This window comes from Leptosomus discolor, chromosome 14 (assembly GCF_034619465.1).
Source record: "Leptosomus discolor isolate bLepDis1 chromosome 14, bLepDis1.hap2, whole genome shotgun sequence".
NCBI lineage: Eukaryota > Metazoa > Chordata > Aves > Leptosomiformes > Leptosomidae > Leptosomus > Leptosomus discolor.
Genome location: NC_141404.1, coordinates 9,688,207 through 9,713,465, shown reverse-complemented (window position 1 = coordinate 9,713,465; position 25,259 = coordinate 9,688,207). Strand labels below are relative to the sequence as shown.

General features: G+C 52.9%; 1 protein-coding gene across 1 annotated transcript in view; it reads left to right on the top strand.

The window, feature by feature from the left end:
* The first annotated feature begins 389 nt into the window (after positions 1 to 389).
* The window catches only part of LOC104343576 (ankyrin repeat and fibronectin type-III domain-containing protein 1), a 196,129-nt gene continuing 171,259 nt past the window's right edge, over positions 390 to 25,259 (top strand). Inside the window, exons 1-3 of the mRNA XM_086473044.1 lie at positions 390 to 508; positions 19,371 to 19,564; positions 24,014 to 24,231. Coding sequence (XP_086329170.1) covers positions 390 to 508; positions 19,371 to 19,564; positions 24,014 to 24,231 — 531 coding nt within the window. The remainder of the gene's footprint in view (positions 509 to 19,370; positions 19,565 to 24,013; positions 24,232 to 25,259) is intronic.

Here is a 25,259-nt window from a genome sequence, read left to right as displayed (position 1 = left end):
ACTGAGGGATCATTTCCAGCAGGCATTACATTTTTTTCATTCCACCTCCTCCTTAATTCAGCTTTGCAGCATCACGCTAAATAAGTGTGCAGATGCCAGCTGCTCTCGTGCAGCCCGGCGCCTGCGGTTGGCTGGGGGAGGCAGGGCTTCCTGCCCTCCAAATCTGAGGGATTGCTGTGGAGCGTGCTGTGGACTGTCCAGCAAGTAATTCCTGGCTAAACTCCTCCTGTTTCATGCTGTCGCTCTGACTCACAGCGCTCCCTTCCCGTCCCGTGGGCTGCCGGAGCGCGCGGGGTAGTGAGTGCAGCCAGGTTGTAGCATGCGTGAGGGTGTGGGTGGACCGGCGCCCAGGGACGCAGGCAGGCACGCGCTTGGACGCTGTGGGGGCCATGGCTTCGTTCGGGAAGCTGACGGAGTACTTCAGCCTGAGGAAGTCGAGGATGGAGCTGCACTCTGGGCGGCGAAGCCGGCGGAGTGAGAGCTGTTGCTGTAGTGTCACCGAGTGCAGGTATGGGGTGGCAGTGGCCCATCTGTCCTGGTGCCTCTGTGTGTGCCTAGGGGACTGCGGGGTGGATGCCCTAGTGTTTTGCTTTCCCTTTACCTCTCCTGGGGCTGGGGAGGGGGCTGGGAGCAAGCCAAGAGCTCTGGAAGCATCACCTTGGTCCTCCCTGGGTCTCCTGAGCAGCTCATTGCTGTGGGACATCTCTGGGAGGCTCTGAGTCTTGGTGTCCATCTCCCTGCTCAGGGCACGTCCCAGGTGTCGATGTTACATCTCAGACAGCTGCTGGGTGACCGTGTGCCTGTGTACCTGCTTGCCTCTGTCTTTTGCTTTCTGTGTTGTGCCGCTGCACTGTCTCCTCGTTAGAGGAGTGAGGTTATTGTGCCGCAGTTGCCCTTCCTTCCCTCTGCCCCTCGTGCTGTTGCGTGCAAAGTTCTCAACTGCACAGGCAGCGAGAAGTGGCTTCACAGGTGGAGTCGAATGTGCGTGTGCGCTTGGTGCTGATGGATTTTCCCGGCACGCAGCAGCTGGGGAGGGCTGGGGTGGGTCTCGGCTGTGCTCAAGGACAGGGTTCAATGGCGAGGGGGCTGCTCTCGGCACACGGTTCATCATCGTCAGCTTATTTGGGATGTGGGTTGATAAGGGAAACGTGCTGGGAATGGGGAGGGGTTGTGTTGGGCTGACTGGAAATCCCCAGGAGCGTGCTGCTGTCGGGGTGCTCAGGGTCGTGGCACGAGGCAGCAAGGCCAGCCCCAGCTGTAGGGTGCACATGTCCTTGTTTTGCGTGTAAACACAGTTAATGCAATTAAGAAAATTGCTCTGTGCCTGCGTGGCTTATCTCTCCTCAGATATTAGAGCAGCTTGTAGGATGTGGCTGGCACTTGATGCTGCTCTGGGCTTTTTCCACCTCTGTGTGGGCTCATGGTGGGGCAGAGTGTTACCAGCCTGAGCAGTGTGTGTCCCCGAATCCTCCTGCTGACCTGCACACGATGCCTCCCTGCTTCTGGAGGGGTGCAGGTCTATGTGGGGACACACGGGGGGAAAATGCAGCACCAAGATACCCACTCAGCTTCTTCCCTGGTTGTTGGGCATATCATACTCTGTAAAGGTTCTTAAAGTATCTGCAGATTAAAAAGAAGTTGGAAGTATGTTGCTTGGGCCTCTCCTGCCGCTCTCCATGTTGCTGCTGAGATGATGAGACATGATGTGCTGTTGCTGTCTCCTCTCTTCAGTCAGCGGCTACAGGAGACGGTTGCTTCTTCCCCATGCATCCGAAGCACGGCACGGTTTCTCCGGAAACACAGAAACATTCATGGCTGAGCCAGGAGCTTTGTTCTGCTCTTTTTTTGGCATTGCAGACAGAAACCCTGGTTTCTGCCCTCAGGTTTTTGCTGTACTGGTGCAGAGCTGGGTGTGAGGAAGGCCAGTCCTTTGGGTGCTGCTGAGCGTTGGCTTGTCAGCAAAGCACCACATGGAGAGCGTGAGCGTGCCACGTCTCAGGCATGAGGGAGATGAGGAGATGCTCCCGGGGCTCCACACCCTATTGATCTCCCATACGCAGGGTGCTGTGGTCCCAGACCTTGTGTTTTGGGGTGAACTGGATGGTTTCCTATGTAATGGGAGATGTCATGGTGCCTTCCTAGCTCTGGGCATTAGCCACGGAAGTGGCATTGCTGGTATGTAGGTCATGCGCCGGATTTTCTGGGGTGATGCTGGGTATGTGTATGTTTGAGTGCTTCCCTTACACGGGACCGTGGCTCACCGTCCCTCAGTCATGGCTGTTGGGGCTGCTGCCTGTCAAAGCGCCGCTCTGTGTGGGGCTGGTGGATCCGTTTCCCTCTGTTTCCTCTGCTGGCATCCAGAAAACCAAATGCTTCCTGGCTGGAATCTGAAAGCAAACCAAAGGCAGCTGCTGCCATGTCTGACCCTGTCCTTACTCTAGATGGTGCTTTTTCTAGCTCTGTTGAGCAACTTTCTGGGTTTATTTCGTTTCTTCGTGCTAATGTGGGCAAATTAAACAAGGGAGTATGGTGATGAGACCCCATATTTCCATGTGCATGGAGGTACTGGAGTTCCTGCATCCTGAGCTCTGCAGCATGATGTCTAACAGACCCCATCAGAGCCCTGCCCTGGCCTTCGTATGACTCAGGGCAGCTGGGCTCCCACTGCTTTTACATTTTTAAACTACGCCTCCAGATAAAGCAGGGCGTACGAGGTGGGTTGAGTAAGTCTACTGGATTTGAGAATTTGTGGGCTCGAACTTGCGCGCAGAAGAGGAGCCCAGCAATAGCGTCGTCTCTCCCCACGTTCAGGGTGCTGTCGGGCAAACGTGCTGCTTGCAGGAGCTCTGCAGCCCCCGCCATGCCCTGCGCTCCCCTGCTCTGCCAGGACCTGTGGCACAGAGCCGTGCGCGATTTACACCTGCGTCAGCTGGAGGCTTTTCCAACCTGAAACTTGCCAGCTGTGCCCAGCAGGGGGACGGATGCTGTGCTGCGGTGCTGCCTCATGTTATTAAATCAGTTGGACAGTCAGATCTCCAGGGGCTGAGAGGCTCCAGGTGGGACAAGCTGGGGGATCAGTGTCCCCAGCATGCAGTTTGTACTGGTGTAGTGACTGAGCGTAAACACACCAGCGAGGGCTAACCTCGGGAAAGTCTGTAAGTGATTTATTTGTGGCAACTTTTTTCAGTCTAGTAGAAGCATTGATGGGTGAACCAAATGCTCAACTTGACTGGCTTTGGAGCTGCGCCGCTTCGTGCAGCATGACAGCCTGGATCATTGCCGGGGTTGATTTCTCTGCAGCTCAGAGGCTGCAGCACTGGATGCAGGTGCCCGTGGGCAAAAGACCCGGGGGGGTGTGTGTGTGTGTGTGTGTTGTTCTTTGTATTATGGTGCCAGCCTCAAGGTGCTTGTGCCCAGCTCTCTGTGTGTTGGCAGGAAACGTAGAGAGGATCCGCTTCTGGCACGGAGGAGTAATGAAAGGAAAAGGCAGGTTATACAAAATAACTCATGTATTCAGTAGCTATTTTTAAACTGAAGGGTCTGGACAGCTAATTTTGGGTTCCTGCAGCTTTTGAAAGTGGATCAGAAAATCGAGGAAGGCTATTGTCTTGTAACTGAGCTGAGAAAACGGCCTTGCTCTGCTGTGAGTGTGCCAGGGGAGGGTCCAGGGCGAGCTGGAGTTTTAGGAAGCAGGCTGGCACCTTTCCAGGATGCTGGTTTCAGCCAAGGCTGCTTAGCAGCGAGCTAGCCTGGCCGAGTCCTGGGCTGAGATCCTGGGCCCTTGCAGCAATTCGGGAAGAATGGGGATTCAGTGTCATCTGACAGAGTTAACTGCTTTGGAAAATTTCTCAGGGAGACTCTTGGAGTTGGTCTTAGCCTGAGTGCAACGCTGGCAAGCAGAACCCCTCTGGGAATGCCAGTCCTTTCACAGGAGCCATGACCTGCAGCAGTAACAAATGCTTTTAATTTTCATTAAAAATCCCAAATATTGTCTGGGGGTGGCTTTTGGGAGGCATTTGGTCCTTTAGGCAGGAAGTCGGAGGCTGTTTGGTTTAGTGGCTTTCTCCCTTGACCCAGTACTGTTTTGAGATCGATTTGCTCACTTGGCTTCAGGAGGTTGATGCACCTCTTTGAAAGCTATTTCTTTGATAGCTGCCACCCCTCCCCTCCTCTGTGATCTCCAGAGCCCCATACGGTCCCCGCAGAGGGGCTTTGGTGTGCTCATCTGGAGATCGCTGCCTGCTTGTGGAAAAGAGATCTTCAGGATGGGGGAGGAGGAAGGAGAGATTTCTGCCTGGTTTTGGATCTTGCACCCTTCTCCTGAGGGAGACCTTCAGCCTTAGAGGCAGCAGAACTGCAGACCCCTAAAAACTTGGGGGTTGAAAAGCCTCTGTCCTCAGTGAGCTTCGGGAGAACAGCTTTTCCCCGACTTGGGGGGAGCCAGCAGGGTGACCTGTGGTGAAACCCAGGGAAGCTTAGCTCAGGAAGTAGGGAGGAGAGGTGGTTGGCCTGTGCTGCACCGGGAGCAGGCAGGAAGGGTGTTTGCTTTAGGGTTTCAGTACCTTTTTTATCAATACTTGAATTGGGGTTGGAAGTTGATGTTAATTAGCAATGAATTAAATTATGTAAGAATTAAATTACATAACAGGCTGGGGAAGTTTGGAATTTTTTTGCCCACATCGTTAGATAATCACCAGCTGAAGGAATAGTGCTCCAGGTGATTCTCCACCTTTGCATTCGCAGTGGGAGCAGAGTGGGTCCAGGTTTCCCTGCTGCTTTCAGAGTCAGAGCCTGGCTCGAGCCTCATGGGAAGCTGGACCAGGGAGCTGCTCTTTGCAACAGGGAACTGTTGCCTCCCCTTCTTTTGGGTATTTTCCACACTGATAGGTGTATCAGGATCCACTGATATGGATCAGGATCCATGTTCCTTGCTGTGCGGCTTGATGGGCTTTGAGGTCGGTGAGCGGGGAGGGGTGGTGGGCAATGTTTTCCTGGCAGGATTGTGCTTAGTTGGTTTTGGGTGTTTAAAAATATCTCTTCAGCTCTGGCAGCACGTCTGTGTTCAAGCATGTGGTCGTGATGGGAAGAGGAGGAACTGGCAAGTTTTGGGGCTGGAAAACTTCGCTGAAGGAACAAATCCTGTGTGAGCTGCACACAACGTGAGACAGATAAAAATGGCAGGAGGTCTTTCACCTCTAGCTTACAGTACAGCCTTTCGAGAGTCCCCACCGCTGGAGCGGGACTGCCTTGTGCTTCCTCCTGGGTTGTGTCACGGTGGCACTGAGTTGCCTGATACCACATCGAACACGGTGCTGGGGACTCAGCTCACTCCTTCTAAGTCCTAATCTGGGCTCTTTAGTTGATGCGGGCTGCTTTAAACACCCGTGGGAGTTGAGAACCGGTAGGATGGAGCAAGAAGGCAGTTGGGGTATGCGGAGCAGCAGGGCGGTGCCCGGAGTTCAGGGGAACCTCTGTCCGTCTGCCGGCCCCTCTGGATGCTTGGGGGGGTCTTGTGCACCCACTTGCAGCATTTAGTCTTGTAAGTGTGCATGGAGCATTTTTCCTAAGTACTGTATCCTCCAGCTTGAGCTGGGTGAGAGGCTTAACATGTGGTAAAACTTGCCCCCAAAGAGGCATCTCTGAGGGGCGCTGAGGCTCTCAGACATGGCTGATGGTTTGACTGACTTTTCCTGCTTTGTTTTTGACATGTTTTGAACAAAACCTTTCTGCTTCCAAATGACACGTCGATATGGAAAAATACCTGCATTTTAAAGGAGAAAACAAGTAAGGCTTAGAAGTGTTTTGGGTTAAGTGAGAAGTTTCCACGTGAAATTAGCCAATAAGGTGTTTGTGGCACTTGTATTTCAAACTTCCCAGTGCTAACACCTTCCTTGCCAGCTGAGAGGCCAGCAGGAAAATGTGTGTGGGTGCATGGATTCGCATTTTTGCTGCAAGAGATCATTGTAACCTATTTAAAAAAAAAAAAATTGATGTCCATCACTACTGCGTGGAAGTGCTGGTGCCTAACCAGGCTGTGCTGGAAATAGTGACTCAGACCGTGGCCTGCTTTGCAGAAGTGCTGAGCCCCCATAAATCCTGTTAACTGTAGCAGGCAGCAGACACTCAGCATCTTTACATCGTAGCTGGTATCGTCTGTGCGGCCGTGCAAGAATGTGAGAAAGAGCTTTAGAAGCTGGAGCTGAAAAATTCAGCCTCCTTCAGATGGAGAGGTGCTGGGTTGGGGGGCTCAGTGGCAAGGTCCAGGGTGCTCTGGGATTGCACAGCTGGATGATGGCTGTCCTTAAGGGCAGCTCGTGTGCTTTTGGGTGAGGCTTGTTTGAAATGGTGAGTGCTACTGCTGCTCTTTCCCACCTGGTCTGGCATCGTGGTGCTGTGTGGTTGCAGCTGTTGGGGTGACCAGTGCCTTTCAGCTGTTGCATTTGGCAGCTGCCACCTTACACCCTCCGTGCTGGTGGTGTGTGGTGAGGTGAAGGACCTACTCTTCCTCCCCTCTCCTCTGCGTCAGCTTTTTTCCCAAGCTGTGCGAGCACTGTGTCCCTGGTGTCTCACAAAGATGACAAGCTGTCAGCCGTGAACGGTTCTGTTTTGTGAGCAGAGTGGCAGTGCCACAGGAGGAAATGACATTTAGCTTTTGTTGCTTGATTGAGCTGCCTGGACTTTGCATATTAAATCTAAAGAGGCTTTTTAGCTTTGCTCTCCCCCCGTTGTTTGCATCACTGTAGCTGTGATCTATCGGGAAGGGGCTTGGAGAGCAGCATGGAGAAGAAATCTCTCTGCCCATCAAACCTGCCCTTACAAGGGCCTCTCCTCCAGAACCTGACACATCCTGGTTCTCCACGGAGGTTTCTATGCACTGATGGACACCTGGGTGCATTTCCAGTTCCAGCACCCACTAACCTGGCCACAGCTCTGCAGCTCTCCTGGTCTCAGAGTGGGCTGCTGGCTCCATCCTCTCTCGCACTGTCATGGTGCTGGGCGCGCGCGTGTTTGCAGGGGGAAGCAACGTGGACATTGCCAGGCATGCCTTGCTTCTCTGGTCCTCTCTGCCTCTTGATGCTCCTCAAGAACCTGCTCTCCTGGCTGTAGGTAGAGGTACAGTTAATATTTCTCCCATGAAAGTCCATGCATTCGTGGGCCTGGGAGCTGGCTGGGAAAATCAAACTTTCTGGATCTGACAGGCTGGAAAAGCACATCTGAACTCTGTGTCATCTTTTTGGGTTTTGGGGCCGTGTTGTACCTCAAGCCAAGTGATCTGGTTTGCACCCAATGTCCTGCCTTTATGCCTAGCTTCTGGCCTCCTTTTAAACCTGATCTTTGGGATGGGAGAAGAGGTTGGGAGCTGACTATTTTCTGCACAAGCTGAAGCTAATCTTTGCCTGGATTAGGCAGAAAAAAAGTGATAGTCATCCTTTATTTTGGAAGGGTAGTTGGATGGGGTAGCGGGAGGAAGAGGAAGTTATACTGGTATTAAGGGGAATTACATCTGTAGCATGCCTGCAGAAAACTTCTCCTTCAGCAGAAAGCCTTGGACTGTGAGTCACGGTTGCTAGAAAGACTGTTTGATTCCTAACTCACCCACTGTTTTGGCACTGAGTCACAGCTGGGTGGGTGTGCAGGTAGGAAACAGAAGCACCAGCAATACACACTGGGACTTGCTCACGGAGAAGGGGAAGGAAGTGAGTTCAGACAGCAGATGTGAATTTTTACAGCTTGTAATGAAAGTGGTGGCTGGCAAGAGGAAGATTTCAGAGTGGAGGTTGTCCCTGTTTGCCCTTCTCAGCCTGCTCCTGCCTGTGCAGGGCAGCCCTGGGGCTGTGTAGGGATGCCAAGCAGCCCAACTCTTGGCTTTTGCGGCATGGGGGGCTTTTCTTGCTCTGCTGGCGGAGCAAAAGCTGCTCTCCAGCTGGGAGTGGGTTTTGAGGGGGGCCCTGCCGGGCATAGGGGAGCTATGGGGGTGTTGGCTGCCCTGCTAGCAGCCATCAAGGTACCGCTTGCCTTTGGAGGTGAAGGGAAGGGGCTTTGTGCCCTCACGTGCCTCAAGGAGGTGTTGAGCTGAATGGCACGTGGGGAGCCCGTGAGTGCCTGTGGGGGCAGTGGGCAGAGCCCTGGGGAGCAGGGAGGAGATGTCATTGTGATTTGGAGGGGTCTGAGCACAGAGTATCATCTATCCATCACCCCACTGGCATGCTCAGCACCCTGGTGCAGGAGGCTGAGCAGGGGAGGACCTGTCCTGCTAACAGTGCCCAGCCCTGACCTGGCCCCCATGCAAGGGTGGGAAATTGGAGACAGAGCAGCGATGTGCCCAGCCCAGCACCCTCCTGCAGGGAAGTTTGAGTGGGTTGTCTCCTTCAGACCCCTTGCTGGGGGAGCAGCCGCCCCAGGAGCAGGGGGCTGCTGTTCCCATCCCAGCTCTGATGCTCTTCTGCAGGTGGTGAGCTGGAGAGGAAGGGGAGGGGGGTGTGTGTGTGTGGGTGGGTGTGTTGGATTGACAAAGGAGACTTCTTCTGGACCCAGGAAGAAACATGGCAGAAAGCAAAGAAAAAAAAAAAGGAAACTTCTGTTTAGAGTATTTCAAATGGGAAGACCAGAATACTTCAATAATTAAAAAGCGAGTTTGTGTTTTTTTCCCCCCATATTCTGTGTTTTCTCCTGTAGGAAGAGTTGGCAATTATACAAATTTATGCAAAAATATTTTTATTTTGCATTTCTTTGATGGGAAAGAATGCAGGCAGGAACAAGCAGCTCCTCCTGGTTAGCTGGCTATGGAAGCCACTTCGGCGTGGGGGGAGCAGAGCAGAGCCCTGACCCATGCCTCCCACTCGAGGCAAGCCCCTGGGTGCAGGCACCACTGCCCAGAACCGTGTGCTCCTGTGGGTGTTTGGTGTTGGAAGCCACCGGAGCTGGCATTTGTGCTGACTGGCTGCTCCAGGCCCACTGCCACCTGCCTTGTGCACAGGATTCAGGTGACCACCTCTGTTATGGCTTTTTTTTTGGCTGCAAATCCATGTTTGTAAAAAACAAAACAAAAAAAAAAAAAAAGAAAAGCTTCAGATTGTTTTTCTGTTGCTTTAAAGAACAAATAGCTAAAATGTAGATAATGGCAGGACTCTGTCCTGGTGTGTGTTATAGAAGCCTCCAGAGATACACCCACAGCTGGCACCCCCGAGGCTGGAGCAATAGAAACTCATAGGTTATTTATTCCTACCACCTTGATGACCTTCTGAAGTATAAAAACTATGTCATGTTTATATTCATGAGGAACAGAGGCTGGTTTTATCTCGGGAAGGCTTGCTGCGGAGGGAATTCCCAGTCTGTTGTTGGCTGGGTTGGACTGCTTTGGATTTCATCCTCCTGGTGCGGACAGCTGAAGCCTGCTTCTGCATGAACCACCCAGAGCCGGTAGGAGGGAATTATTGGGGGAACAAATGGTGAAGATCCATCCTGTGACCAAAGCATCAAAGCAATTCGCACTAAGGGTGCTATTAACCCCTTGTGGTGCTGTTTGATTAGGTACAAGTGGTCGTGCAGGGGGCGAGGAAAGGAGAGCAGAGCCTTGGCACTGGGCTGCGGGGCTGGTCACTGCAGAGGGAAGAGGCACCGGAGAAGTAGGGTTCAGTTGGTGTGTGTTGATTTGTCCCGCAGTGCATGTGTGTTGTGACGTCCTGAAGCAGGCAGCTGTGCTGGCTTTTAGTGTTCCTCTTTTCCAGAGAGAGGTAGGGAGAAGAGGAGCTTATTCAAACTGAGGATTTTGGGTGTTGTTTTTTCTTCTGAGGAGCAGCGGCAGGTACGTGCTTCCCCTGGCAGGACCCGGCTCTGCCTTCCTCTGCAGGTGCTGAGCTGAAATTGCTCACAGTCAGCTGGGCAGCCAAAGCTGTGCCCAGGCTCTTGCTTAGAAATGGGGTGCTTCTGGGCTTTGCTTCCCTTGCACCTACGGGACGGCCCTGCAGCCCGCTCAGCGGGGCAGTTTCTTGTCCTCCGTGGTGGTGTGCAGCGAGGCCCTGGGGCTGGCTGGGGCCGAGACCCAAGCCTGCCTCGAAGGAAACCTCCCCCTGAGTGCTCTCGCTTGGCCACTGTGCTCCCACAGCCGAGGCTGCTCTTCTGAGCCTGGCACCTGATCAGCACCCTGCTTGGCCAGCCAGGGGGTGGGCTTCCTTCCTGGTATTTTGGGGCAGTTTGCTCCTTGCTCTTTCCCTCGCAAGGCAGATAAATCCCATTAACGCTGCCCCCAGCCCGGGAGGGCAGAGGTGAGTGCCCGCCGCAAGCAGCCGTTGCAGGGTCCTGCCCTCGCTGAAAGCTCTGCTCCCAGCTCCTCGTGGCAGCCGTTGCTCCTTCGTTGAAAGCCATTTTTTTTAGGGATGTTGCTGTGACACGTTGGGAGCATAAAAATCTGTCTTGTTGAATGGGCTTGTTGTCCATCTGACCACGGTGGTGACCTGCCTCTTGTGCTTCTGATGCTTTGGAGGAAAATGAAAACCAGCCTAAGGCTCTGGATGAAAGGTGGTGCCCAGGAGGGTTTAAAACAACAATATGCTGTCTGAGCCTGGGATTATAAATATGTTTTTTGACCAAAACGTACAAAATAATTATTTTTGCCAGGGGTTAGTAGTCAGAGATAGGCCAGTTTTGCCATTGTTAGCCTCACGTGCTGGAAAACTTGGTCACGCTGTGAAAATTACAGGATTTAAAACAGACCGAGCAGCCCTGACAGATGTCTCAAGTGTCTTTCTGTGCTGGAGCATGTAGAGTTCATGCCTGAAGCATTTCCCCCATGTTTGTCAGGAGCAGCAGTGTCCTTTCCAAGATGATCTCAGCGGCTTTTTGTCTCCTCAGTCGTGTGACTTGGATTTTGAGGCACCAGGGGAGAGCAGCCCTGTGTCATGAGACTGGGAATGGGATCAGGAGCTTGGCGGTGCAGCTGCTGGGCATCCCTGGGAGGGGCTGGGGGTGCAGCAGTGAACAAGCATGCGGCTTCGGTCCTGCCTCAGTGACTGTGCTGCTGCAGGTGGGTGAGAGGAGGGCAGTGGGTGCTGGAGTTGGCTGCAGTGCTGGGTGACATGGTGAACCCCCTTCAGGTCCTCCCTGGAAGGTGTTTGCACATATAAAGGAGGCGGTTATGTATTTGTCTTGCAAGTTAGCCAGGCTTTTAAAATTTGAGCCAAGATGCAGTCTTCCGTGTTACTTGCGCTTCATTAGCTTTTGTCTCAGAAATTTTTCAAGGGCAAACAGGAGATGAGTAATCACCGCAAAAGAAAAGCCAGGAGCCAGGGCACAAAGTCTGTGGTTCAGTGTCTTCTGAACCCGGGAAGTGGGAGGTTTTTGCTCTGTCCTAGCCTTTGGCAGGTCACATAAACCCCTTCATATCTCTGCTTTCCCCCATCTTTAAACATCAATATATGGTTAATAATGGTGCGGAACTGAAAGCTTTGCCATTTAAAGCAAGGAGCTGTATTATGGCCTGCATTGCTCCTTTCTGGGCCAGTTTCTCTCCCCTGACTTAACGTGCCTGTTGCACAGCTGCTGCGTCCCAAATGCACTTTGCTGTCCCTCACCTGCCTTGAGGCTGGTCATGTTCCTGAGTCATTGGCGTGTCTCTGGAGGTTGCATCCTGCTTGTGAGCTGACTTTCAGTGTCCGACATCTATAGGTGAGCTTCCTAATTCATCTACAATACCCTTCTCAATAAGGTGGGGAGTGCAGCCTAAGCCCTCTTTTTTTCTGGAGAGTGGTCCACGAGCCTTTTCCGTTCCCTGCAGAGCATCCCAGATGCCTTCGGCCACCCTCTCCACTTTGTGAGTGCCTGGATGGCAGCACCTGGCTACAAGCATGGGGACCCTGGGGTGTTTGCACCACTGTTCTCTGAGGATGCAGGTCACGCTCTCGAGCTGCCGGGAGGGAGGATGCTTGCCTGCTCTGCCGTCACGCTGGGATTCATGTGTTCACCTTCGTCTGCCCTCTTTCCCCATTTATCAGAGAGAACTCTGTGAGCAGGATGAATGTTCAAACTCGTAAGCGTTCCTGCTTCTTTCCCTGGCCCTGGGGGCTTTCTGTCTTTGGACTTTATTTTTGCTGAGGAGGCACAGCTCCAGCAGGGCTGGGCTGGATGTCTCTGCCAGAGCCCTCCAAGAGCCTACTTTGCCCCTGTTGGTGGTATGCGGGTCAGTGTAGCAGGGGGGCAAGAGGGTGCCCAGGGCTCCGGGACGTGGAAGGGGATGGTCTTGTGGCCTCATAGGGGCAGAGCGTGTCTGTGCGCTGGGGTCTGGTCGGGGCAGGGTGGCCACCAGTGAGGGCCCCCACAGGGTGTGCCTGAGCTGGGGAAAGCCCTGTGTGGGACTGGGGAGAGCTCCCCGCTGGCTGGGGATTTGGTTCACTGCCTGCAGCCGAGCCAGAAAAAAGGTTCTTTTAACGAAGAAACCAATGTACTTTGAATAAATGAACGGCAGTATCTGGCCCCAAAGTATTTCCTTTTCCCTTTTTGACAATTACGTTTAAGTAAATGTTGAAATGGGAGCGTTGCTATAAAACACAGCCACAGTGCTTGGGCCCAGGACTGCTGATGTGAAACATTAGTATTTTTTTTTACCTGGTTTCCCTGAAGCAGTGTATGAGGCTGCCCAGGGGTGGCTTTGCCTGTTGACCAGCTTGGACTGACAGGACGGTGTTGGTGGTGCCAGGGGGTGAGTGCTGGCAGAGAGGCAGTGGGTCTTTAGTAGTTTGGTAATTGACCCCTAGCCCAGCAGGATGGGTGCTGGGAGCAGGGCTGGGTCTCAGGGCATGGCTGGACTCGCAGGGGGCAATGGGTGCTGAATGCTTCTCCTCCAAGTAGCTCTTCTAAAATGTTTTGCTGAGGCCCTCCCTGTGTTTTCTGGCACGTGGGGTGCACGACCTCCTCTCCTGCAACTCCCGGCAGCCCCTGAAGCCTGTCTCCCTCCTCCGGGTTGACATGCAGTTTTGCAGGGACAGGAGCAATTATTCCCCTGATGCTGGGCAGTGTTTTGTTCAGTGCTTGGGCAATGGGCCCTGCTGGAGAGATGCACTTGAAGCTGGAGAGATGGCAGGAGAGGAAGCTTTTGCAAGCCAGCTGGTGGAAATTGTGGTATTTACCAGCTCACAGCTGAGCTTGGGAAGGTATTTTTATAGCTTCACATGTGGGGTTTTTTTGGTGTGTGTTTTTGGGTTGGGTTTTTTTTTTTTTCTTTTTTCTTTTTTTTTCTGAACTTGCAAGCTGAGTGCTGTTTTGGTTTTTGTTTTGCTTTGAAACTGTTTCACAGCCAGATAAAAGACACTCTGTTTTCAGCTATCATCCTCTACTCTTCAACCCCTGTTACCTTTTAACAGCATGAAAACAGTTTTGGGGAGGCTTGGCTTGATTTGGGAAGAGGGAGAGATACCTAATGGTTGAACTCCTGCATGGGGGCACTAGCTGTGCTCTGCAGGCAGCAGAAGGGGTTGCTGCTGCCCTTGCTCTGGTCCCAAACCGTTAAACGGTGATGGAGCATGGCTGTGGCTGCAGCTGCCTCTTCCCCAGGCAGGACTAGGACTGTCTGAACTTCTGGTGCTCCAGGGACGTTCTTGGGAACAGGGGAGGACACGGCAGCACCTTGTGAGTGGTGGAGAGGAGCTGCCCAGCAGCTGTGCAGGGTGGGGAAAGGACCATGCACAGGACTGGGCTGCCCAGTGCAGTGATGCTCAGTCTCCTCTGTTGAAATGTCTGCTTCCCTCGGTGCTGCTGGCTGCTCCTCTCTCCTGCTAAAAATGTGGCTTGGTGCAATGAGGGCTTCTTCTGCAAGGGAGTGGTGGATTGTCGCTGCTCACTACCTGCGAGGTGGGAACTGGTGTGGGTCTGCGGTTCTGCATTGGCTGCTGGGTAGTTAACCCAGATACGTATACTGGGCAGCAAGAAAAGAAGATTCTCTGTTTGGGTGGTTTTTAAATGCGAAGGGAAGATTTCTCAGGGATTTTTCTCTGGGTTTGCAATTCACAGGGTCACTGGAAAAGTATCAGTGACTCAGGGGTTTGCTAACAGTTGATAAGGTTTCCAGAGGAAACTATGATGATTTGAACATGCGTGGATGCCCTGTGGAGGCTATGCTCTTCCTAAATCCTTGGGCTTTGGTTTTCGAGGCCACCCTGTGCTCCTCTCAGCCTCCTTCTCAAGGCTTCTCTCCTGCTGTGCCATCCTCTTAAACTTCACTCCTGTCTTCCCTGGGGCCCTGTCACTGCTTTGGACCGCATTGACTTGTGTCCTGGAGGCTGCTGTCACTGTCACCTCGTGCTTCTGTCCAGAAACAGCTTCTAAGGCATTTGCAGCCTCCTCTGCTTTACCTCTCCTCCTGCTGCTTCCCGGTCCCGCGAAGCTCCTCTGCAGAAACCAACTGCAGGTAGGTTGTCCTGCTGCAGGCGGATGGAGGAGAGCGCTGCACAAATTGCTGCTTCTCTCCTCTTCCCCGTGGCACGCAGCCTGCCCGCAGCAGAGCTCGCACCTGGTGAGCCCCGTGCGCTGCTGGGGTGCTGGAGGTGCAGGCATGCCTTGCTGCAGGCTGTGGGAGCTGGGCTGGCCAGGGCCCGCAGCCTGGGCTGGGGGTGTCCCTGATCCAGCTCTGCTCCTGGCTGCTTCCCCCAGGAGCAGGCTCTGCCTCTCGCCTGGGCACTGGCAGACAGTGGGGTGAGGCACCACAGGGATGGCAGTAAAAGATGAAACCTGCACTGTGGAGCTGAGCACCCCTGAGAAGCCTCCTTCTGCCCTGGCTTTTCCACTTTTTTTTTTGAATTTATATATATATATTTTTTTTAGTCCTTGCTTGCCCTTTGGGGCTTTGACCTCTGGGATATGTGTTGTTGCCCTCTGCCTGTCACCTTACATCCAGCTGGGTCTCTGCAAGCTGTTTCAGGGAATAGATGGGGGTATTTTTTTTAATTTTTAAATTTTTTTTCTATTTTGCAGCTGTTGCTTGTGGTAAGAGGCCATGGGGTTCGGGCTGCAGAGGAGGTGTGTGCCGCCTTCACCCTCCTCCCCAAGCAGAGGTGTCTCTGCTGTTGCCCCAGTCCAAGACAGGGTTGTGGTGGGTAATTGCTCCTCCTGGCTTGTAGCATCTCTCATTTTCCCAAATTCAGCTGAAACCTTTGCTGAGTTTTTAAGGTCAGGTTGCTAAGTTACGCCTCCTTGGAGGAGCAGGCTGAGCAGCGCGTTACAGGCAGGAGCAGCCACTGGCTGGGAAGATCTGGGAGTGGTGTCCCTTTGCAATAACCAAGCTCACCTGGCTCCTTTCCCTGCCATCCCTGGTCAGTCCTGAGCTAATCTCAGCACCTCATTTAGCTATTCTTCCCCAAATCTTCAGCTTTATAACCATCCTTTTCTTGGTACATTTAGTGAACTTATTGACCAAGGGTGTAGAGGAGCCACCCACAACTATCTGTGAAATGCCCTGTGGTCCTGTAGGAGGAGGAGCAGCCATTTGGCTTCTCCATCTTCTTTTTTGAAATCCTTATTTGCCTTTTGGGGCTGTGAGCTCTTCGGGACACGTGTTGTCCTCCTCGGAGCTAGGAAATGGCCTTGTGTGTCAGGACGTATGGCTGTCACCAAGCCACAGCTCTGGAGCAGCTGGTGCCCCGCTACTCTGCCTCTCTCCCTCTTTAGCCTTGCTCCCTGGTTTAACCTCCTTCTCTCCTTCCCATTTTCCACAAGCAGCTTTGCTCTGGGAAGACTGGGGGGAGCTGGATTAGCACAGTGCATGCTCGGATTCGTCTGAGAGCTTCAGGGACTCAGTGCTGTGGCAAAGTGAGGGTTTCCCTCTTCCCAGGAATGGGACATCCTCGGGCATTTCCAAGGAGGTGTGCGGGAGGTTTTCTTGCTCAGTTCCCTGGGAAATCGTGTAAATCGGTGAGGTTTATTTGGGTCAGTTTTGGATTTTGAGAGTAGTGGGTTTATGGTTATTTTTTCCCTCCTACTTGCTGTCTCTGTTGTGTTGCTGCATTTCTGCTGTGGCTGGTGTGGTGTCTCCTCCATCCTTCCCCTGGGTAAGCTGGAGACTCTGTCCTCTCCAGGTTGGGCTGGGAAGTGCCCTCCGGAGAGCAGCTTCTCCCTCATCGAAGTGGGGAGGACAGGCTGGGGAGTGTGTGCAGCTGCTTGCGGGAGGGATACAGGATCTGGCTTTCCCTGGTTTAACTGGCATTAACCTTTTCTCTGTCCCTCCCTTCCCTTCATCTCTGCTCAGCCCTTCCCCTCTCTCTTCCCGGGCATGATGGAGAAGCCATCCGATGAGGACATCATCATGGGGAAGGCGCGGGACACAGCACGGCTTTTGACATGTATTCTGCCTCTCTTTTGTTCACTTTTTTGTCACAGTGGCTTTTTTTGTTAGCCTGGTTTACTTTCAAAACAGCACCCGTGTCCCCTGGGTGTCACGGGCTGTGGCTTGGGTGAGGGGTGCTGGAGCAGTGAGCAGGGCTTGCACCCTGCCTGGCACAACCAGCTTGTGCACTGTGGCTGGCCCCGGGGCTGGTGGCAGAGGACCTGGCACTGGTGACTGTTCTCACATTTCCCTATCTGGCTGCAGACTGGGAGCTCCTGCCTGAGCTCTCGCATGCGGCCAGAAGGATTTTTCCTCTCTTGTCAAGACTTGATTATGTGCTCTCCTTTCTACCAAGACGCCGAACAGCAGCTAAATATAGGCTGTAACAGCGTTGATTATGGCTTTTCTAATTGAGCTTTACACTCCATCAGGGATCTTCACTGATGGGATGTGGCGTCCTTGATAACGCCTGGCTGCGGAGCTGGCTTGAGTCGCGCGCGTAGATGCAATGTGACTTCCTAGTGGCGTTGAGTCCCGGCTGACAGTTGCTGCTGCGGTTGCTGGAGTTGTTCAGGGGACGGTAGATCCAGGGAGCCAGAGAGTGCTTCAGAATTCGAGTTCAGATTTCAGATCTAACCAGGTTTCTCATTGCTTTGTTCTTCCTGATATAAATCATTGTCTGCAGCTATGCAACTTAAAAATTGCTCCTCTGAGAGTGCAAATTCTTCCCTTTTTACCCCCTGTGATTTGTGTGAGTGACACTGTAGGCACAAAGGGATGTTAGCACTTAAAATGCTAATGCGGTTCTGCCGGTGATGGAGCTGTACCAGGTGTGTTTGAAAGCCCTGAGATTTACATGCAAGAAAAAAGGAGTATTTTGAACTCCGGCAGAGCCCAGGACTCATTTATGCAGCCCAGCGACATGTTAGTTACATCCCCGTTGCCTTGTGCCAGGGAAATGTGTTACAATGAGAGGTACAGACGTTTTACTGAAATAGAAACAACTCAGAATGCTAATTCTGGCTTTGTATCTCCTGGCGTAGCTTGTTTTCATGTTGATGCAAGTGAAGCGTGGGGCTTGGAGCGGGCAGGATGATGCTGTGCGCCTGGTGCAGCTGTGGCGGTGCCTCTCCAGGGCCGGGGCAGTGCTGTCCCTGCAGCCGTCCCCGTTCCCGAGCACTCGGCAGCAGCTCTGTGGAGCAGAGCAGCATCACCTGGGAATTATGGGCGAATGCAATTAATGAAAAATTATGAAAATGTATGAAAATAATGAAAAATTTATTAATGAAAACTAATAAATTTCTGAACCTTAATGTCGAAACGCATCTCCATCCCTGCTCTGATGGACGTGTCTTTTAGGGTGTGGGTGAGAGAGTGGCGTGGCTCCTGCACTGTGCCCGTGCCCACTGCTGTGTCCCCGATGCATTCCCGTCCTGCAGATCGCTCTGTGATACCATAGCGCTGTCCCGCCCCCTGAGTCGCTGCTTGCCCGTGAATTGCATCAGACGCCAACACCAGTTGGGAGCTGCTGTCACCTTTTGTAAAGGGAGTGAAAAACAATCATGATAAACGTAGCAGTGACAGGCAGCCGCCGAGGGTCAGGAGCTTAGGCATGATAGACTCTCTCTGTGTGACCTTGAGGACCAGCTTAGTGGAAACAGGATAAAATTTAGTACTGTAACGTGCGGGGAGGCAGAGTGCTTGCCCTGCTGTCTGCACCGGGAGCTCAGCTCTGTGTGATGCTCCAGGACGGGCGGAGGATGCTGGGTCCAAGCTGGAGGAGGGCAAGCGAGGGGTGTGGAAACAACCGTGGGGAATGAAAGCTCATTTTGTGAGAGGAGGCTGAAAGAACTTGCCTTAATCAGCCTAGAAAAATGCAGGCTGAAAGGGGCTGTGACTGCGGTATAATGGAAATTAATCATGGGAGCAAACACTGGAGAGGAGGAATAATTATTTAAGCTAAACGTTAATATTGGCACAAGAACAAATGAGCATAAACCAGCTAAGAATTGAATTTTGGATGGAAATTTGAAGGTTTCATGCCATTCAGTGTGAGATTTGGAAACAGCCTTGTGTGAGGAGGGACCCTTTGCTGAGCCACCTTGGGGTGTGCTGGGGAGCTCAGTTGGGCTCAGGTGTGGGCTCTGTGACAGTGGGGTATGGGGGACAGCCTTGGGGTGATCCCAGCCTGTCACCCTCAGCACAGGGCCATCCCCCCACCTCTCCTTACACCACGGCAGTGCTGGGCATCCGTTCCTTTTAATCGCATTTCTGGGATCTTTGCAGCATGGCCTGGGCCAGTGTCATCCCCAAGGATGGCACCTGAGGACTGTCCCTTGAGGGAGGCTGCAGGGTGAAGCAGGAGAAAAGGGGACCCGTCCTCGTGTCCTGCTGTGAGGCTTGGCATACTCTGGAGTTTTGGAGGAGGTGGTGGCTTGTGGTCACACTGCGAGCAAGTTGGTGTGCACCTTGGTCACCCTCTCAGCTTTCGAGCACCATCATCAGCTTCGGTTGAGTTTTGACCCCACAGAGACCTTGAACGTGTGTTTCTACAGGTTTCATGACATATTTGTGCATCTACAGTGCATGCTGCATGAGCCTGTCTTGTACGCTCTGGGCCTTCCCTGTAGTGTGTGTCCCTGAGACCCCTGAGCGGCCTGGTTTCCACCACAAAAAGCATTCTGGTGTCTCAGACGGTGCTAAGCAGGATTTTTAGTCTCTTAAAGGCAAATTGTATCACTTCAATCTTGAACCCTCTAGTTTGTTTATTTGCATAATTCTGATTATCTTTGCATGTGTTGAGGTGGGTGCTGGAATGCTTCCCGTGCTCTTTATGCTGATTGTGGCTTGCAGCTCAAGATGCAAATCCCAATTAAAATACGCTGGCGAAGGGAGAAGCCTATACTGAAACAGCAGCCGTTTGCAAAGGGTGCAGTTTGGTGTTGGGAAGGACCATGTGCGCTCACTCCAGTGGCAGCGTTGTGTGTTACAGAGGGGTCCTGGCATGAAGAAGCCAGCCCACCTCCTGAAAGGGGTATGTCCTCTCTTTTCTCCCCTCAAGGTCTCTGGACAGAAAGCTGCAGCGACCGCTCCTGGGGAAGTCCCGAACACTGCCCAGCATCCCACAGTCCCCGGTCCTGAGCAGGCTTCCCCTCCTCGACTCCACGGCCTACAGGGAGGAGATGCCAGAGCAGAAGCCCTACAAGAAGCACTCGGCCTCCGACAGCCAGAAAGGCTGCACGGTCCCTTCTGCCGGTGAGTGCTGGGGCAAGCTTCCCCACCTTTCTGCTAGGGGGCCTGCAAAATCCTAGCAAATCTTTTCTGCTTCTCCAGGGGTATGAATAACAAAATAAATCCAACTCCAGTACATGTGGGGTTTGTCCTGCTCCAAAACCAGCTGTTCTTGATGAAGTTTGGGGTACTTTTGCCCCTCTCTGAGCTTTACCTTGAGCCTGTTACTTAAACCTCCCATCTTTCATCTTACCCTGATGAAAAAGCGGAGTCAGCTCGTGAAAGCCACCCGATGTGGGGAGGTGATGCTCAGAAGCTTCTGCCTCTGGGTGAGCTGTGTTCCCTGGCCATGTGTGCTGGGGCAAACTGCTGCCTCAGTGGCTGCCCGGCTTCTGCAGCAGGCCAAAGTGCCCCTTTCCTGTGGTGTGGAGCGGCTTTGGGCACTCGTTGCTGGTCTCCGTCGGGAGCAGCTGCAGAAAGTGGCTCCACTGTGCTTGTCCTGTGGTCCTGGCCTGGGGTGGGGATTTGCTGTAGCAAATGCTCCCCAGCCTGGTAGCGTGCATTGGCCTTCAGGTCAGCTGAGGATTTTTATCACTTTATCTTCTGCTCCTGTGCTGATCCTGATGAGATACTAATATGGTTGGGCCATCTGTTCTGAACAAGTTTGTTGGCAAAACAGTGGATGGCCAAAGTGTTTGAGTGCTTTTGGTGCCAGTGGAATCACGCCGAGGCCATAAAAATGGTGGGGAAAGGGGTTATTAGCGCTGAAACAATGATAAGGCCTGCAAGCCAGGGCTGACAATCCAGAGCTAAATAAAATCCTTGTAAAACAGCTCCCTTCAAACAGCACCCTTGGATTTTTTTAAACCTGCTAACAGTCAGATCACTGTGAGCTACCCAGCAGAGCAGCTATCCAAACCCTGGATTAACTTGAATGCTCTGCAGACTGCATTTTATTTTCTGATGCTACTAATTCTCCTGAAAGTCGTATGCAGAGAGGATCTCGGCGTGTCGCTGAGCCCGTCCTGCTGCGCTCGTGGCAGCAGTGCTCCTGGGGGTGCTGCAGTACCCAAGTGACAGCACTCTGCTGCGTGCGGGACCCCTGGTTTTCCTTTCAGCCCATCAGATTGTTAGAGCAGGTCTTGGTATGGGAGGAAGGCCCGTAGGAAAGCTTGTATGGCTGACTCCTGGGACACGAGGGAGTGGGACACTTGTGAGTGGGTAGGTAATTGCTGACAACTCCGTTGCCTGGAATCAGAGATAGCATGTGAGGTTCTGTGAGCCCTCAGGATTTCTTGCGTCATGGTTTGCAAGGACAGGCCTGAATAAACGGTGGAGGTCTGCCTCCTGTTAGAAGGCAAAGCAAAGTGCTTGGCAGGACTGGTGCCTGAGAGAGCATCCACTAGGAAGGACATGCATTCAGAGCAGGTCCCTGGTTGGTGTGCTGGTGCTTCCAGGGAGCTATGCTGGAGGTGGAGGGAGGGAGTGGGAGACTGGTGTGAGACTGTGGGATGAAGTCCCAGCATGAGTCAGACCCACTGCAAACCTCATCACCTTCTACTGAAAACGCCTCCTCTCATGTGAGCGAAGATGTGCTCCTACGCCGTGGAACAGCCGCCCTAGAGCAAACCCTGTGCACAGCCCTCCCTGCGCGGTGGGTGTGAGGAAGAGCCCTCACTGTACGTGACAAGAGTTTAGGATGTTGCTTTATTCACGACTGGAAGGTGCCCGAGTTGCCAGGAAGAGGAGGAATAGGAAAACCCTCGTAGGTTGGAAGGCTCGCTCTGCAGCCAGAGCCTTGGATAAATGAATGAGGAGTTGTTTTCTGTCCAGTTCCTCCCATTTTTTTTTTTTTTCTGGCTCCTCAATACCCAGTTAGGAACTGCTAATTAGCTACTCATTAAGACTATCAGACCGACTCTTACACCACTATGGCTGGCTGCAGTGTCCCCCCTCCTTGAACAGGGAGCAGCAGCACCTGCTCAAAGCAAGTTTACGAGTTCTTTAAGGCAAGGATCTTCTCTCCCTCCTGACACCCTGCAGGCAGCTCTCGTTCATAAACACTTGTGGGAATCCCGCTTTCCTCCTCAGGATACTGGGCCTCATTAACCTCCCGCGTCACGTGCTGCTCTGCTCCTGTCCTGCTGTCCAGATATCACACCCTGTTAGCAGTGCAATCTCTTTTTTGTTTTTGTTTTTGTTTTTTTTTTTCCCCCATGATAGCATGCTGATGTGACCCTGTTGGTCTGTGGGGCTTGAAACCCAGCTCCTTGTCCTTGGGAGATGTGTCCTGCCCAGAGGAGTGGGTATGGTGGGTGGCTGTCCTTTCCCTTGTACCCTATCAGCTGGGCTCCGTTCAGCACACAGCCTTGGCCCTCCCTCACCCAGGGCAGCAATGGCTGCGTCTGGACATGCTGTGGGCCTGGGAGGAGACAGTTTTGGGGACAGAAGGTAGTGGCTGAGCCATTACAGATGAGCACTGGGGCACCGGGGGTAGTTCCTCCTTGCACGTGCGATTTTCCTGCATGTTGGGTGGATCTCCTCCCGGGCTTGGTGCCTGTGTCGCAGCCTTTCCTGCTGGGTCCCCGAAGCGATGCTATCTCGTGGTGGCAGTCTGGATCTGGGCTCTGATTGACGTGTTTGTGCCTTGAATAATCACAGCTTTCAAACAGCGGTTCTTGTGTTGTGTGAGTTGACATTTGGAGAGGAATAGCAGCAGCTTATTAAATTGAAAGTAGGGGTGGAAAAAAAAAAGATGTGATACTGGGTAGTGCTGTGCTCCAGGTTGCCTCTTTGTTAACGTTTTTAAGCTATCTGCTTTTCTCCCCTCTTGTCCTCTTGGTTCTGCTGGTTTCAGTGTGGTGCCTTCAGATGCACTGGCAGGACTTTGAACGCAGTGAACTGTCTTCACACCTTAAAAAGCTTGGGGAGCTTGGAGAAGGGACACTTACGTTGAGACACAGAAGATGGAGTGGCCAGTCACTGCTCTGAGGCTGCGGTGTCCAGCCTGTCTCATCATAGTCAATGTAAAACCTGCAGCCTGGCTGGGTAAACAAGACTTCGCTCCCTTTGTGGCTGGTTTTTACCTGAAGGCCTTTATTTTTTTTAAACTCTGGAAGTAGTTTGCTCCTCAGCTCTGGCATAGCAGGGTTATGGTCATTCGTGCCCGAAGACGCTGGGTTTCTTAGAAACCAGAGACAAATGATCTTGCCTTGGGAAGAGGCTGCAGGAGGGGGAGAATTTCTAAAGTCAATCATGTGAGATGCCCTTTTGGGCCGTAGTGGCTAAGAATTGACCATTTTTACAAGAATGTAGCAAGAGGGTTTTATAGTTTATTTGTTATGGCTATTGAGAAAGGAGTTTGGCTGGGGGGTGGGAGGAAGGGCAAACTCCAGAGAATGGCAACAAAAAGCATGAGGCATCCAAGAAAGAGCAGAGCGATGATACTGTGGAGACATATCCTATTGTGTTTTGTTATTTTTCCCTTTTGTTGCAGTGAAATATGGTCAGTTGTACCCCAGGAACGCCAGCTCTGCATGATGCAGACTGTCCTCTGCTGCCGCTGCTTTCTCAGCATCAATGAGGTTTTGTCTCCGGGCGCTCCAGCCCTGCAGTGCCATGTCAGATGGTGCTGCTGGCGATGGGCTGTGCGGAGCTCGAGGAGACCAGAGGTCTGGTATCTGTCCTTGCTTTGGCTGTTGATTTGCTCCTGGCTGCGCCATCAAGAGTTTTCTGGAAGAGGAGATGGCAGTAAATCCTTTTGCAATTTGCAACGTTTGTGGTGCCTCAGTTTTCCCGTTCACAAAGCAAGATTTATTGTTGTCACCAAGTACAGAGCATGTGAATATCTGCAGGAGAGAAGTTTGATACAGGTGCATAGTATTAATGCTAGCAGCAGGAACTGTGTGTGGTTCTGATTGTAGGATTTTTATTCCTTTAAAAAAAAACCCTGAAACATTTAATGTGGAATGTCTTATTGGACTTCATGTGATGAAGAATGACTGAAATTTTTTATTTCTTTATAAATGACCCTTGTAAATGGGATAACCCTATTACAGTTAAATAGCAGGACGTTTTTAAATATTAGGATTTTGGTCTGCTGATTATTCTGAGTAATAATATTTATACTGCAGCAGTGCCTGGAGGCCCTGACTCTGGCCAAATCTTTGTTGTGCTCAACTGTATTTGACCTATTTCTGCCAGGAGGATGTTGGGGGCTGTGGGCATGTGAGGCTGGACAAGATGGGAGCAGGGGCTGTTGTCTGGGGCAGGTTGGGGTGACTGGTACACAGGGGCTTTGGGCAGGGATGTGCCCTTCAACCCCCCTCCTGCAGCACTGGTACCCCACGGTGGGTGTGGGATGGGTAGAGAGGGTCCAGGCTGTCCACTGGGCATCCCCACTGGTGGGCCAGAGGGGTAGGACATGGCCCAGGCTGTGGCTTTGATGGGGTGGCATGTCCCTCTGCTCCCCAGGGGAGGCATGGCGGCTGGAGGATGACTGCACGGACCCCCCCAGGGACACCCAGCTTGGCACGGCAGTGGAGGATGCCCCGTTCAGCTACTTCCGCACCCGCTCCTTCTACATGAGGAAGAGCCTGTCGGTTGACAACCACCTGGGGTCCTTCAGCTACACTGTCCACCCGGTGGAGACGAAGGCCGAGCGCGTCAAGACCAAGCTGCGTCGGCAGTTCGTGAGTATCGGGGTGTCCGGCCCTCCTGTGTTCACGTGTGCGGCTTCCCAAAACCACCGACATGTCAGAGAGCTGGTTTTGTGCCCAGCATTACCGAACCAGAAAGAGGTCGCTCCAGCCTGGTGGAGCAGATGGCGACAGCAGCTCGAGTTTGCCCACGTTGTGGCAGAGCCCCTGCTGGCCTTGCCTGGCCGGGTTTCTGGCTCCCTGCTTCCCACCAGGCTGTCGCTGGCTCGGAGCTGGCTGTTGCTCAGCTGAGTGATGCGTGGGGCGAGTGCCTTGTCTGTGGCTGCTGCTGGCCAACGTATGAAACAAGGCTGAAAGCAGGAAGGGAGTGTTCCTGTCCTGGTGGTGGGACAGCAGGGACGTGTGAGGGCTGCGCTGCAGCTGTGGGAGACGCGGATCAATTTTTAATGAGCTTTGCCTCTACTTTTTCCCAGGGACACCCGATACAGGGGTTCTTATGGCCTTCCTCCTGACTCGTTACCGGCCTTGAGGTTGTAATGAGGGCTCAGGTGTCCCGGTGCTGAAAAGCACTTGGTGCTGGTTGGAAACGGGTGAGAGCATCGGTACAATGACAGCGGAGGGGCCAGTGGGTGCCCGTGCAACTCGAAGTGCCACTGAGAGCTGCCGGCTGCCGCAGCGGTGCTCACGGATGCATCTTTTGAGATCCCCTGTCCCCGAAGTCACCAACTTTCCTCTAGCCCAGAGGAGGGGCTGATTCCCTGCGGGCTGCACAGACTGGTGCTGCTTTTGGTGTCCCCTGGGCTGCGTCACTGCTGTACGGTGTGGCTTTGGGGGCTCACCCCTCTCTGCTTGTGCTTGGACAGATTGTTGAAAGTAACTGCTCCTTTTCTCCCTGGGAGGACAGTTCTGATCTCAGCAGCTCGTTGATGCTTTTCCATGCGCAGCAGCAGCAGCGGGTGCCCGAGGGTGTGAGTCTGGGGGAGCTGATCATGACCCCGGTGCTGCTAGTGGTACCTGTTAAATCATCTCTGTGGGAGCTGCTGCCTCAGGCCTGGGAAGCA